The 13528-nt window shown below is 40.1% G+C and overlaps 1 protein-coding gene across 5 annotated transcripts in view; it reads left to right on the top strand.

Moving 5' to 3' along the window:
• The window catches only part of TNRC6B (trinucleotide repeat containing adaptor 6B), a 123869-nt gene that overhangs the window by 90047 nt on the left and 20294 nt on the right, over positions 1-13528 (top strand). For 3 of the 5 annotated variants that reach the window (XM_054386937.1, XM_054386935.1, XM_054386939.1), the window contains 5 exons: positions 1095-3431; positions 4731-4904; positions 7294-7472; positions 8615-8689; positions 10028-10073. In XM_054386937.1, coding sequence (XP_054242912.1) covers positions 1095-3431; positions 4731-4904; positions 7294-7472; positions 8615-8689; positions 10028-10073 — 2811 coding nt within the window. The remainder of the gene's footprint in view (positions 1-1094; positions 3432-4730; positions 4905-7293; positions 7473-8614; positions 8690-10027; positions 10074-13528) is intronic. The other 2 variants (XM_054386934.1, XM_054386936.1) reach the window with 2 other exon arrangements.

The raw sequence follows: 13528 nt of genomic DNA, 5'->3' as shown, positions 1-13528 counted from the left end.
CTCGTCACAGATTAAAGAAAGGGACTCTATTCATGAATAGTTTTTCCTCCTGCTGGTTTCCTTACAGTGACTCCAGAGTTCATTGGATTTGCAGGTTACCCTGTTTGATGCAGTAAGCCAGCAAAAACTAACCCATCAGAGTGAATAGTTTTGTGTGAATACAGCTGATTTAAAGAGCTTAATTGCCATCAAAACTATCACAATTGAGAGGTGAAACATGGAAAGCTTCAAGTAGGTAGAGCTGGTCTGGTGAGAAAGTGATAGAAAAGTGAGATCTCTTACTAGCACCCATCCAACAGCAGTGAGATCAGCTTTAGCTGCTCACTAAATCAAACTCTGGTTTCTAGAGTAAATGTGGCGTTGACATAAAATGTGGGGTAATTACACACTGAATCCAGCTTGCACATTACTACACAGAAAATGTTAATTCATGTAGCTTTGGACTCAATTTTGATGTACAGTAACTTTTGGAAGTAATGCTACTTGTTTTGAAAATGATTGAAAGACATTCCTACCAGCAAAATCAGCTTGGGAAAAAAAGATACTCGAAGCACAAAGATAGAGTTCTTCAGCTTTAGATATTCATTGGATACTTTTTTGTCTTCAATCTTTCATCTATTGATGTGTAATAAATAGTAGTTGCTTTGCATCTGTTGAGTAACAAACCAACAGCTGATTGCATGTCCATACACATGCATATGAATGTGTGCACACAAGTGCTTATTGTATATATAGTGTGGTTTAAAATATGTATTTGAAAAATTATAACCAGTGTCACTAATGTTCATTTAGTTGGGCTGTAATTATTATGTTGAATGTAGAGCTGGACTGTTAGCAGAAGTCCATAGTGAATTCAGATGCCGACAAAACATTAGTAGAGAGTTTTGCTGAAGTTTTTATCATTATTTTCAATTACATTTTCCAATCTCATGGTCTTCCAAAGCTACTTTGTTGCACGTTTGAGGGAAGGGTTCTTTCTTACTAATGAAAGCAGTACTCAGTACTGAGTCAAAAATGTGATGTTCAGTGCTTGTAAACGATACTGATTATTAAATATATTTTTTTGTGGGGGGTGTTTTGTTTTGTTTTTTTAGATTCAGCAATTGGAGGTGCTGCTGCTTCAAATTATGCAAATTCCACTTGGGGTCCTGGAGCCTCTTCCAACAGCGGCACCAACGCCAACCCAACTCACATCTGGGACAAGGTGATTGTAGACGGGTCTGACATGGAAGAGTGGCCTTGTATTGCCAGCAAAGATGCTGAGTCTTCTTCCGAAAACACCACCGATAACAACAGTGCCTCAAACCCTGGCTTGGAGAAGAATGCTCTGCCAGGAAGCACCACTAGTAACAAAGGAAAAGGAAGCCAGTGCCAGTCTGGAAGCGCTGGAAACGAATGTAATCTTGGGGCCTGGAAATCTGATCCCAAGGCTAAATCTGTTCAATCTTCCAACCCTGCTGCCGAGAGTAACAATGGACTAGGTAATTGGAGGAACTTGAGTGGACAGGACAGAATTGGTTCCGGTTCTGGCTTCAGCAACTTTAACCCAAATAGCAACCCATCTGCTTGGCCAGCACTGGTTCAAGAGGGAAACTCTAGGAAAGGGACTTTGGAATCTGATAGTGGTAGCTCCAATGCACAGATTAGCACAGTAGGTCAGACCTCTAGGGAACAGCAGTCAAAGATGGAAAATGCGGGTGTTAACTTTGTCTCTGGCAGAGAACAGGCTCAAATTCATAACACTGATGGACCAAAAAATGGAAACACTAACTCCTTGAACTTAAGTTCACCAAACCCTATGGAGAATAAGGGAATGCCCTTTGAAATGGGCTTGGGGAACCCTTCCAGGAGCACTGACACCCCTTCACAAAGCACTGGAGAAAGAAAGAATGGGAGTGTTGGATCTTGGGGTACAGCTAGGGGGTCTTCTGGAACTGACACAGTCTCTGGACAAAGCAATTCTGGAAACCATGGGAACAATGGAAAGGATAGAGAGGACTCCTGGAAAGGAGCTTCTGTTCAAAAACCTAATGGGTCAAGAAGTGATTCTTGGGATAACAATAACCGGTCTACGGGTGGTGGGTCTTGGAACTTTGGCCCTCAGCATGCAAATGAAAGCAAATGGGGTGAAGGGAACAAATTAACATCTGGGGTCTCTCAGGGAGAATGGAAACAGCTGTCTGGGTCTGATGAACTGAAGATTGGAGAATGGAGTGGTCCAAACCAACCAAATTCTAGCACTGGAGCATGGGACAATCAAAAAGGCCACCCTCTTCCTGAAAACCAAGGCAATTCCCAGGCTCCCTGTTGGGGAAGATCTTCCAGCTCTGCAGGAAGTGAGGTTGGAGGTCAAAGCACTGGAAGCAACCACAAAGCAGGAAGTAGTGACAGTCACAATTCTGGACGCCGCTCATACAGGCCTACACATCCTGATTGCCAGGCAGTCTTGCAGACTTTGCTGAGCAGGACTGATTTGGACCCCCGAGTGCTTTCAAACACTGGCTGGGGCCAAACTCAAATTAAGCAAGATACTGTGTGGGATATTGAAGAGATGCCACGGTCTGAGGGGAAGTCTGATAAAGGAACTGAGGGGTGGGAGAGCTCTGCCACACAGACAAAGAACTCAGGGGGCTGGGGCGATGTACCCAGCCAAAGCAATCAAATCAAGTCTGGATGGGGTGAGCTCTCAACCCCAACGGAGTGGAAGGACCCCAAAAATACTGGAGGATGGAATGACTATAAGAACCCAAATTCTTCTAATTGGGGAGGAGGAAGACCGGAAGAAAAATCATCTTCTTCTTGGAATGACAGCTCTAGTAAGGATCAGGGGTGGGGTGGACGGCAACCTAATCAAGGATGGTCTTCTGGAAAGAACGGTTGGGGAGAGGAAGTTGACCAAACAAAAAACAGCAACTGGGAAAGTACAGGAAACAAGCCAGTGTCTGGTTGGGGTGAAGGTGGGCAAAATGAGATTGGAACTTGGGGTAATGGTGCAAATACAAGCGCTGCTTCAAAGGGTGGATGGGATGATTGTAAAAGAACTCCAACATGGAATGAGACGGGTCGACAGCCCAACTCCTGGAACAAGCAGCAGCAGCAGCACCAGCAGCAGCAGCAGCAACAGCAGGAGGCTTCTGGTTCCTGGGGTCCACCGCCCCAAACACCGAGCAACGGGCGACCTCCAAACCCAAACTGGAACAGCGGACCACAGCCAGCTGCCCCCAAGGAGGAGGAGCCTAGTGGCTGGGAAGAACCTTCTCCACAGTCAATCAGTCGGAAAATGGATATTGATGATGGCACTTCGGCGTGGGGAGATCCTAGCAGTTATAACTACAAGAATGTGAACCTGTGGGACAAGAACTCACAAGGAGGACAGGCCCCACGGGAGCAGAGCCTGCCTACTCCAATGACTAGCAAATCACAAGCATCAGGTACTAGTCTTTTTCCTTTCTTTAGCTCTCTCCTATATATGAAACTGTAATACATGAGAGACTCACGTAGCCTCCAATTTCTAGTAGTTTAATTCCATAAAGAAAAACAATTTATTTTAGTAATTGGTTCTGTATTTAAAGCATCTTCTAAATTTGAATCAATCAGACTTCTGCTTTCTGTTGTGCCTCAGTAACTGTGATCTGAAATTGGTCAGCTTGCCAGTAGAAGAAAAGTTTGTTAGCTGACAGATCTGCATAGTCAAACATAACTCTGAAGAATAGATTGAATTACAAAATACTTTGGGTTGGAAAGAAAACTCTTAACATCATTGAGTCCAGCCATAAACCTAACACTGCCAAGACCACCACTAATCCATATCTTTAAGTGACTCTTCTGAAAACCTCTGAGGAAGGTGACTCAACTACTTCCCTGGGGTTAGTAACCCTTTCAGTCAAGACATTTTTTTCTAATATCCTAAACCTCACCTGGCACAACCTGAGGTCATTTCCCCTTGTCCTATTGCGTTTTACGTTGGAGAAGAGTTTGACATCCTGCTACAGCCGCCTTTCAAATAGCTGTAGGGAGAGATAAGGTCTTCCCTGGACCTTCTTTTCTTCAGACTGTCACATTTTTAATACTGAATTATTATATAAATGGGGGAAAATTACTTTCTTATTTTCAGTCACAACCTTTTTGCTCTTACACAGTTAACACTTGAAATTGAGTGAGTCTGTGATCTACTTTTTTAAGCTCATTTGATAATGAGCTTATGATATGGAATATGATATCATATGCTATATGATAAGGAAGACTAGGCAAAATATTTCCTTCTTTGGAATAAAGACAAGAAAAAGTTACATAGAATGGAAATAATAAGATGTTTTTGTTATGTAATGTGCAACTCAGATATGCTTTAAAGAATAGTATTGCATTTTAATATGTACTTCAAACATGTCCTTATTCTTTCAGTAGTATATGAAAACCCTGAATTAGCCTGATGCTTTTAATTAGTCACAAAAGTTTACCAAATAGGAGGACAGCATTAGATGTGGGGTTTATGTGTAACCTGGAAAAAATAATTTTACTCATCATAGCATTCTATTCCTTTTCATCCCTGGAGGTCAGTGCACACTTTTAAGTTGATGTGAACAACTGTTGATTCTGTTGCGCCCATGCTATTGAGAATGTAAAAGTTCTCAACGGGAAGAATGAAGCAGTATGTTTAAGACCTGGTGCTGTGCTGTAGAAAGTTTATTGTCTAAATGGTCTGTAAATTAAAATTTTATCTTTTTGTGCAGTCTGGAGCAAAAGCACTCCACCTGCTCCAGATAACGGTACGTCCGCCTGGGGTGAGCCAAATGAAACCAGTCCCGGGTGGGGTGAAGTAGATGATACAGGAGCATCGACAACAGGCTGGGGAAACGCACCTTCCAGCGCCCCGAATGCCATGAAATCCAGTGAGTATAGGCCAGGTACCAGTTTCTTTGCAGTGGTCTCAGATTCTCAGTGTTTGGCCTTTTGACACAGGAGGAGTTGCCTCAGGCCTAGAACAGTGTTGAATGTCATGTAAGACACTGAGTGGATGAGTGATTAAGTGCTTGCAAATGACTAGAACTTTGCCTTTTAAAGTAATCAAAAATTTCTTAATTAAGCAAATAACTGCGCAGGCTTCAATTTGTGTAAGTTTTGAAACATTAGAGCATCTGGGTGAGGAAGCGTCTTTTACTCAAAATGTTGTGTCTTCTCTGGCTGTCCATTTGTTACTTAGCATCCAATCTTGTTATGTAATAAATCACTTTTCCTGGTGATAGCAGAAAACTGAATGCGCAGGACACAAAAATTTCACTCTGGAGGCCATGACATAGTAATCTGTGCTTTGGTAATGCAACTTTTGCGATTGAATGGATTAATTTATTTTTTTTATGCTTGTAGGAAATTACTCTTACTCTTCACTCTTACAAAGTGAACTTTCTTTTGTGGTTGATCTTAAGTGGATGACTGTTTTCTGGCTATTACCTGCCTACAGCTGTGCTCTTCATGAATGAGATGTTGAAATCTTTAAACTTCAAAAAAATTTACTTGGAAATTAAGATTTTACTGTCTTTAAACGTTTTAATTTTTTGCTCATGCAAACTATTTGTAGAATTTTTATTTCACTCCTTTTAACAAAAATGCAGCAAACAAGCAATCACCTGCTGATACAGCATAGCAGTGTTATAGCCAAAGCAAATAGCATTTGGATATGAAGCTTGCAGTAGGAAATATTGGTAATACATGACTGTTACTGAACCTGACTGATGATAACCTGCTGTAATACTGTTGCCAGTTACAAGCTGCTTTGGCAGCATGTAATTGTTTGGAATGAAATGTTCTATACAGGTTGTATGCTTTTGGGTCATTCTCCCTCCCACCCCAATGGCCTTTTATGAAACAAAACTGTGAAAAAAAACATTGCTTCCTTAGGGTCAAAATTACAGCAACATTTTTTGGATGACTGTAGTGCTTCCTGTGCCTGCCACACAAACATGGCACTTTTCAAGATGCTAGACTTTTTTTATATGGACCTCTTCCTTCACCTGTAAAAAGCCACCTAAATATGACCAGCATTAGCAGCTTTGAAATGCCAGTGACCCATTGCAAATTTTTAATACTTAAGGTAGTCTTTAAAAACTATGCATGGTCACTTGCTTGTCCTAACTGCCTAACCGAAGAGCTGCAGCACATATGTACTATTTTGTATGTAAGCTATTGTTCCCAGCTCTAGAGGACCAAAATAAAAGGAAGTTCCCTATGATAGCTGTCTCAGGATGGTCATCAGTGTGTTAAGAGCTTAGATCCTAATTCTCCTGTATTGTGTGGCTGCTCTCTCAGCTTCTTTCTAATTTGCACCCAAAAGGAGTGAAGAGGAAAGCTATGTTATTCAGTGAAGTAAAGGGAGATGTTTAATGCCTGCATAAGTTGGAAGAAGAAATTGGGACAAAGAGCCTGCAAAGGCATACTTTATGGTTAAAGGTAGAGACAGGAAACAGGCACTAGCAATGACTGGAAAAGAAAACAGGAGTTTAGAGTTGAAGTAGGGAAGTTAGATCATTACCCATCTGTTTAAAAAAAAAATTACATAGTTCTACCAGCATTGCATAGGAATTCTCTGGCAGAAGTAGGAATAAATGCAGTTTTCTGTGAGATTTTTCTTTTGTCTTTAATCTTGCGAGTTTCCTTTGCATACTTAGAACTATTTGTGCCTCCTCACTCAAATACAGAAAACAAAGTAGGAGTCGTACAGCCCAGTCATCTTTACACCACTGTTCAGTCACATTCAAGAATCTCAGACCTGAGAGCTGTCAGTGCAGGCAAACAATCTGTGGCTATGTAGTTAAAACCAGGATTATATGATTCCGTTTAAACACTGTGACCAGAAATAAAATAAAACTGTAGAGACTGCCCTGTATATCACATTTCCAGATTAATTTATTGATTCTGGAGTTGCAGTCCTTAAGTGTAGCCTTTTCTGTGTAAGTAACATGTCTTCCATTTAGCCTAGAAAATAATAGGTTATCTTGCAAGGAAATGCAAATGCAGCTGTATCTATATAAGAGAAGAGGTCCCTCTGGTTGTTACATCTTTAAGGATTTGACATTGCTTTGAAATAGTAGCAAAATATGACATGGTAATGTGCCACTGAATCTCTTGGGTTTGGGGATTCATGTGCAAGGTTTTGCAGCTCTTAGTAAAGGCTTTTTTGTTTTTTTTTTAAGCTCCTTTGGGTTTCTGATGATCTCAACTGATTTTTGCACTATCAAGTCACCAGCTGCATGGTATTGTGGACTGCTTTTGAGCTTTTTTTTTTTTCTTCTGCTAAAGGTTCTAAATCTATGCAAGATGGCTGGGGAGAGAGTGATGGGCCAGTGACAGGAACACGTCATTCCAGCTGGGAAGAGGAGGAGGAAGGAGGAGTCTGGAACACAGCAGGCTCTCAGGGAAGCAGTTCCTCCCACAACTCAACAAGCTGGGGACAAGGAGGAAAGAAAACACAAATGAAGGTAAAATGCTTGAATGATTCATAACTATTGTGTTGTCTGAAAGCAGTATGATTGATATGCTACAGCATTAGAATAGTTCCTTTAGGAAGGTATTACAGAATTCAGTTAGAGAGGTGCCTTTTACATCCATGAAAAGAAAGTGAAGTTTCTGGGTTTGTTTTAATGTATTACACCTGCTGTGACTAATAAATATGCCAGCAGGTGTCAAATTCTTTAAGTATGTAACCTGCAGAGACATTACTAAATGAAATTGAGCAATAAGTGTCCCAAGGGTATTGCTCTTCTCGACACATCTGTGTTAGGCTGCTGCAGTGCTTGCATAGCTTGCTGAAGTTCAGAGTTCCCTTGACACACGTGCTTACTTTCTACTGCCTGTTAGATTTGGGTCTGATTTGGTTTTGTTGTTACTGACTTCTAAATTCAAACAGAAGCAGAAGCTTGGCTGTAGTGCCATTTGCATTAAAGTTCTCTAGTACAGTAACTCTTGATACTCTATTAATATCAGAATGGCTATGCGTTGTTCACATCTAATCTAATAGGTAGGGCAAACTCGAAAGGCAAGTGTGGAGCAGCTTCCTAGGGTGCAGAGACGGTGTTATGACATGGTAGGAAGTTTTACAATTCCTAGTTTGCAAAAATGATTCTCGTGAACTTTCTTCTCACTTGAAGATTTGTTTTGAACATCAAAGCAACGTTTTCTGTGGAAGTTTATGTATCATCTCTAAGTTCCTGCAAGGTCAAATTGAGAGCCAGGTCAGCACAATGCTGAAGAAAGCCAAGGAAGAAATCTACCTGTGTGGTGGATTAAAGTATGTATTAAATTGTAAGAGAGGAGAGAAAAAAAACAATAACATTCACAAAGCTTTCCAGATTTCAGAATGAAATGGAAAGTGTGATAACCATTCTCCACAGCAAGTGTTCATGCAGTTCGGTGTACTTCAGAATGAGCACTTTTATGAGAGAGAAAAAAGAATACTATTTGGTAAATGTTTCCAACTGTGCAAAAAATTTTAAGTAATTTGCTCAGGAGATTAATTTCTGAGATACCAGGATTTTTATTCACTTGTGCATCTGAAGGATAAAAAAGAATTGAGGAAATCAGGAAGTTACTTTAACATAATTTTTTTCCCCTCCCACTTCAGTGCGCATTAAAAGGCGGAAATAGTGATTCATGGATGAACCCTTTGTCCAAACAGTTTTCAAATATGGGCTTGCTAGTAAGTAAATTTTACTTAAATATGAGATCTTTGTAAAAAAAGCAGTAAGCTTTCAAAAAGTTGAATGAACAGCCGCTTCATAGAGTGTAGCTGCTGCTTCTCTGTCTTTGCTGGGCTGGCATCTTGATTATAATACCTGCAATGGTTGGGTATTCAGCACTTCTTTGCTATTCAGAATGGCTTCTCAGAAAAACCAAAAATTACTTTGACAGCTGTTGTTCTGAGATTGCAATTTTCTTTCAAGTAATAGGATTTGAGGGGGTTATTTTTTGTTTTATTTGGTGTGGTGTTGGGGATTTCATTTGATGTTTTGGTGGTGGTTGTTTTATTTTGTTGGGGTTTTCTTGTTTGGGTTTTGGGGGTTTTCTGGTTGTTGCTGGGGGGAAGGGTTGTTTGTTTCATAATGTGCTGTTCAGAGTACTCAAGGTAGAGGCCTCAACTCTTGCCTGCGGTGTCAGGTGTGTCATTAGTCCAAGTCTGTTCATTCTGTCTCTCAGCTGCCTTTTAGAAGAGGAGGTACAGCCCTGTGTCTGTCTTGGCTGTTCGAATTCTGTGCAGCACAGAGTTTTTAGCAAAACAAGGTCTCATTATTAATCAGTACTTAAAGATTGATTGGTAAGGTGAATAAATAAATGTTGAGAAAAGAGATCTACAGGAAAGTATCTCAACAGTAGTTACACAAAATTTTTATTTAGAGCTTCTGCTGTGCTAAACATTTTAAAGAATATTGTGCCCAGTGTCATCCTGTGAAGCAGGAGCAGACTAGTGAAAGATAATAAAGCAGAGCTTCTGTGAGAAACCAAGGGTTGTACAAACTGTCGCTGACATGACTAGGATTAGGCTGTAATGTCTGTTGTCTCCCAACTTCAAATTCAGTCTTCTAGACCATACATACGTCCGAAAGCTATGGGAACACCCTGTCCCCAGACTGGCAACTAAAGAATAACTTGGCAGTACATTTCAAGATGTCTTGACAGGTCATGAGGATGAGCTATCATTTTGGCCACTATTTTCAGTGTTTCATCCCTTGGTCGCTGGAACATGAGGACAGAGGTTCATTTCACAGAGCAGCTGTCTGTCAATCGTAGTCTCTGTCGTGTGCATTCATGTGTCAGGTTTCATATGAGTAAACTTGCCACATACAGCCTTAGGAGGTCGAGGTGAAATATCCTGGGTGCTACCAGGAATTCTTATGTTTGGTTTTAGTTTAAAATAAAAACTTCTGTTGGCACAAGCACATCCTTCCTTCATGCCGCCTTTGTACCCTCAAGGGCTGCTTTCTTAAACATTCCTCAGCATTTGATAGAAGTCAGAACTAATTTTTTTTTCCTTTTCCAGAGTCAAACTGAGGACATTCCAGGCAGTAAGATGGACTTGTCTGTAGGTGCGTATAATTTCATTTAAATGCAACTGAAATAGGGGATCGTGTAATATTTTTATGTGCATGACATACTATGCTTTGGAAAGGTTTCATCCTTACTTCTAGCACTCCTCAGAAGGATAGAGTTACAGCATCTGATATCTTGAATATTTATGTAGTCAAGGCTGGTATGAAGATTGGGATGTATACCTGTACAGAACAGCTACAACTTGCAGAAGGGACATCGTATAAGACTGTTTTGATCCATGTAGTTAATATTCATTGTTACTGCTTCAAGAAAGGGGAAAGGCCTTTTCATTTGATGGAAGAGGGGGACTGATAGCTCTTGGCAGTAGAACATCCCAATTAGCACAGCTCCCTGAAAGTGATGTGAGGGAAAAGAGTATCTTCTATCATTGATCTCTTGAGTTGCTTGCCTCAGGCCATAACAAGTTACACTCAGTAGAGCTAGATTCTTGTCCTCAAATACTCACCACAAATGCTACACAGCTTAAGTGAGTTGGGCCATGTGGAAAACACAGAATTGGAATTGACCATTTGGATTAACCCTATTTAATCACCTTTGAATTTGTCATGACTTTCTTTGGCAAACTAAGTAATGACCTCTCAGAGAAAGACTTTTCTACTGGTAGCAGTGGAAAACTAGACAGCACAAACTCAAACCCTGCATATGCAAGCAGTGTAAATGTTTGTTCAGGATCTTATTACTAGATTTTAGGTACTAGAGGAAGAACTTGTGAAGCTGGACATCGTGCTGTAATTAGTTTCTGCCTTACCTCTGCTTCTGATTCTGCCTTACCTCTACTGTGTCTTTCTGGTACTGTTGATGAAATTATTCCCATATTAGGCCTTGCAAGAAATGTGCTCTGATTTTGACCCTCTTCACACCACTGTTGTCACCAGCTTGGAGCACTTGCTCATCTGCTACTGTTGCAGTGTCACAGGTTATGCTGTGGATTTTCCCAACCAAAAAAATTCTTGTATCTACTTTTTTTTTCCATCTTATTTTTCTATCAAATCACTTCAACAAACAGCTTGTTTTACTTTGAAAATAGGAAAATAGGATTCAACTTTTTTCCCACTGACATCTCTCCTAGTATGTGAGTCCTGAGGAAGTTTGCTATCATAAGCAGCTTGTCAGAACCACTTAATGCTTGATCTTTACCTTCCCTCTGGCCACCGTATTTGTTGTCTTTTTATTTATTTATTCTTATTTTATTGTTTATTAGTTGCGAACTCTCCAGATCATTGAATTCTCAGATTGCCTGTAAAGACTGGGAAATTGATTTCCAAATTCTATCAATTAAAGAGCAGTTGATGCAGCTGTCTGTTGTAAATATGTTACAAAGCCATAACCCGATTTAGCATTGAGGTGCAACACTTCTATCTAAGCACATGTGCTTGCCCTGTAGGTTTGGACAGTATAAATTTATGGCAATGTCTTTAAAATACTTTCAGCTTTGTGGTTAAGTGAAAAACACATTTCACATGGTTTTGCCTTTTTCTTTTCTTCCTATTTGTGTTACCCCACTGTGTGATTTTCACCACGTTGAGTCTTGTTTGCAAACATTTTAGATAACTTTGCTCAACAGCATTTTCTGTCTCCTATCTCCCTAGTATAGGATCACAATATATAACTTTCTTTGTATCCAATTAAAAATAGACATTTTTTTTCTTTTAAGCTGCATCCGTGTCACAGGGGAAATCTGCCTAATGGGATTTTTACCTCACTAGAGTCGCCTTCTAAGTTCATGTTTATTATCATTTTGCATTTTTCATTGTTTCTCACAGTTACTGATTGTGGGGGAAAATGTTAGAATTGATGTAGCGTCTTTTATGAAGATGATTTGGCTTACAACCTATTCTACATTACTGCAAGTAGAAGATTTGGGGCTTCTTATTTTTTCACGTTTGGAGGATAAAATCCAAACTTCTCAGATTTCAGTTTTGTCCTACGTAAGGTAAAGCTAGTCTTCTGCACCTGCATTATTGTTGGCAGATGCAAAAGAGAGACTTATGCAACAGATTTCGAGGTTGTACTAGAGTTTTCTGTGAATGAGATAAATGAATGCTATGCTCTCTCCTAGCAAGATCTTGTTTGTATTAAAGTTCAAGCAGCTGCCTCTGCACTAAGTGGCATGCATATCTATGCTTGAAGACTTTAAAGTTGCTGGTTAATGCTCTACATGTTATTTAAGAAGCCATTTTGCAAGGTGTCATTCAGTAATGTTTGAGGAGTTGATTGGAACATCAGGATAACTGAAGAAGCAAAAGAGTGTTTCTATGGCTTAGTGATCTTCTGTTGGCATTGACCCAGTTTCATTTGAGATGGTGAGGCAACCCTGTCTCACTTCCAGTTTCTTTTCAGCAGCCAGCTGACAGAGCTTCTTGTCTAGAGTTAAAACACATGTGTTTTGCTAGTGCACTGCTGTTGGGTTTTGTGCTGGTTAGACGTAGGTATTGACAGGACTGAGATGTATGTGACATTTTATATGACTGCTTTTACAGTGCCAGTTCTAGCTTTTTGGGTATGTTAGAAAGGGATGAACTCATGCAAGTTGACTCCAATTACATGTATGTGACTCATCAAGTGCTTTTGTGATAAATGACGTTGAATGCATCTGAGAGGATGAAGGTGGATCAACACCGAAAGCTATGCCAGGAAGAAAACCCCATGTAATTAGTGGTTGATTTCACAGCTTCTTTGCTGTAGCATACCTATGAATATTATTCGTTCATGATTGGGTATTAAGAGATGTTGGACTTGAGAAGCTTTTCTGAGGAATAGAGAAGTGTTTTGGAGGTATTTGAGTGCTACTGGAATTGCCTGTTCTGTTTGATAATGACTAGGTGTTTTGTCAGTGGTAGGGTGTCCTTTGGAAGAGTCATAGCTGTTGACTAGCTGTGGGACAAGATTCTTCAACTGTTCTTGGAAAGGCCATCTGTGCTACTAATGAAAATTAACCTAAAGCTAAAAATACCAGTTAAGCTTGTTTCTATCACATTGTCCCTATTTAAAAGCAAAGATCTTTCCATCTACTTCAACATAAGAATATGCATCTGATACCTTACAGGTGCCAAGTGTGACAAAATACTGTTTCTTGGTTGAATGTGTAACGTAGAAAACTTCCTGCCGTCAGCACTTGGCTGATAATAACCTTATACAGAGTGAGCAAGATAACATCTTTCTTCATGTGCAGTTTGATCACCTGTTGTTAACATCTCTTTCTCATGTTCTACCAGATCACTTGCTAAACAATGGCAGCTGACTGTAGGGGATACTTGAAAAGTGTTTCTCTTACTGGTTGTGTAATCATTGCATATGGGCTGAAGGAGATTGGTTAGCTGTCTGGAAGTCACGCTATACCAGATGATGTTTGTTGCTTAAGAATTGTGAGTTCACATGACCTAACATCACTGTGACTGTTAAACCATGTCCCACGGTGCCATGTCTATAC

The sequence above is a fragment of the Indicator indicator genome, chromosome 14 (assembly GCF_027791375.1).
Source record: "Indicator indicator isolate 239-I01 chromosome 14, UM_Iind_1.1, whole genome shotgun sequence".
Classification (NCBI taxonomy): domain Eukaryota; kingdom Metazoa; phylum Chordata; class Aves; order Piciformes; family Indicatoridae; genus Indicator; species Indicator indicator.
Note: the sequence above shows the minus strand (reverse complement) of the source record. Positions and strands in the feature narration are given on the sequence as shown.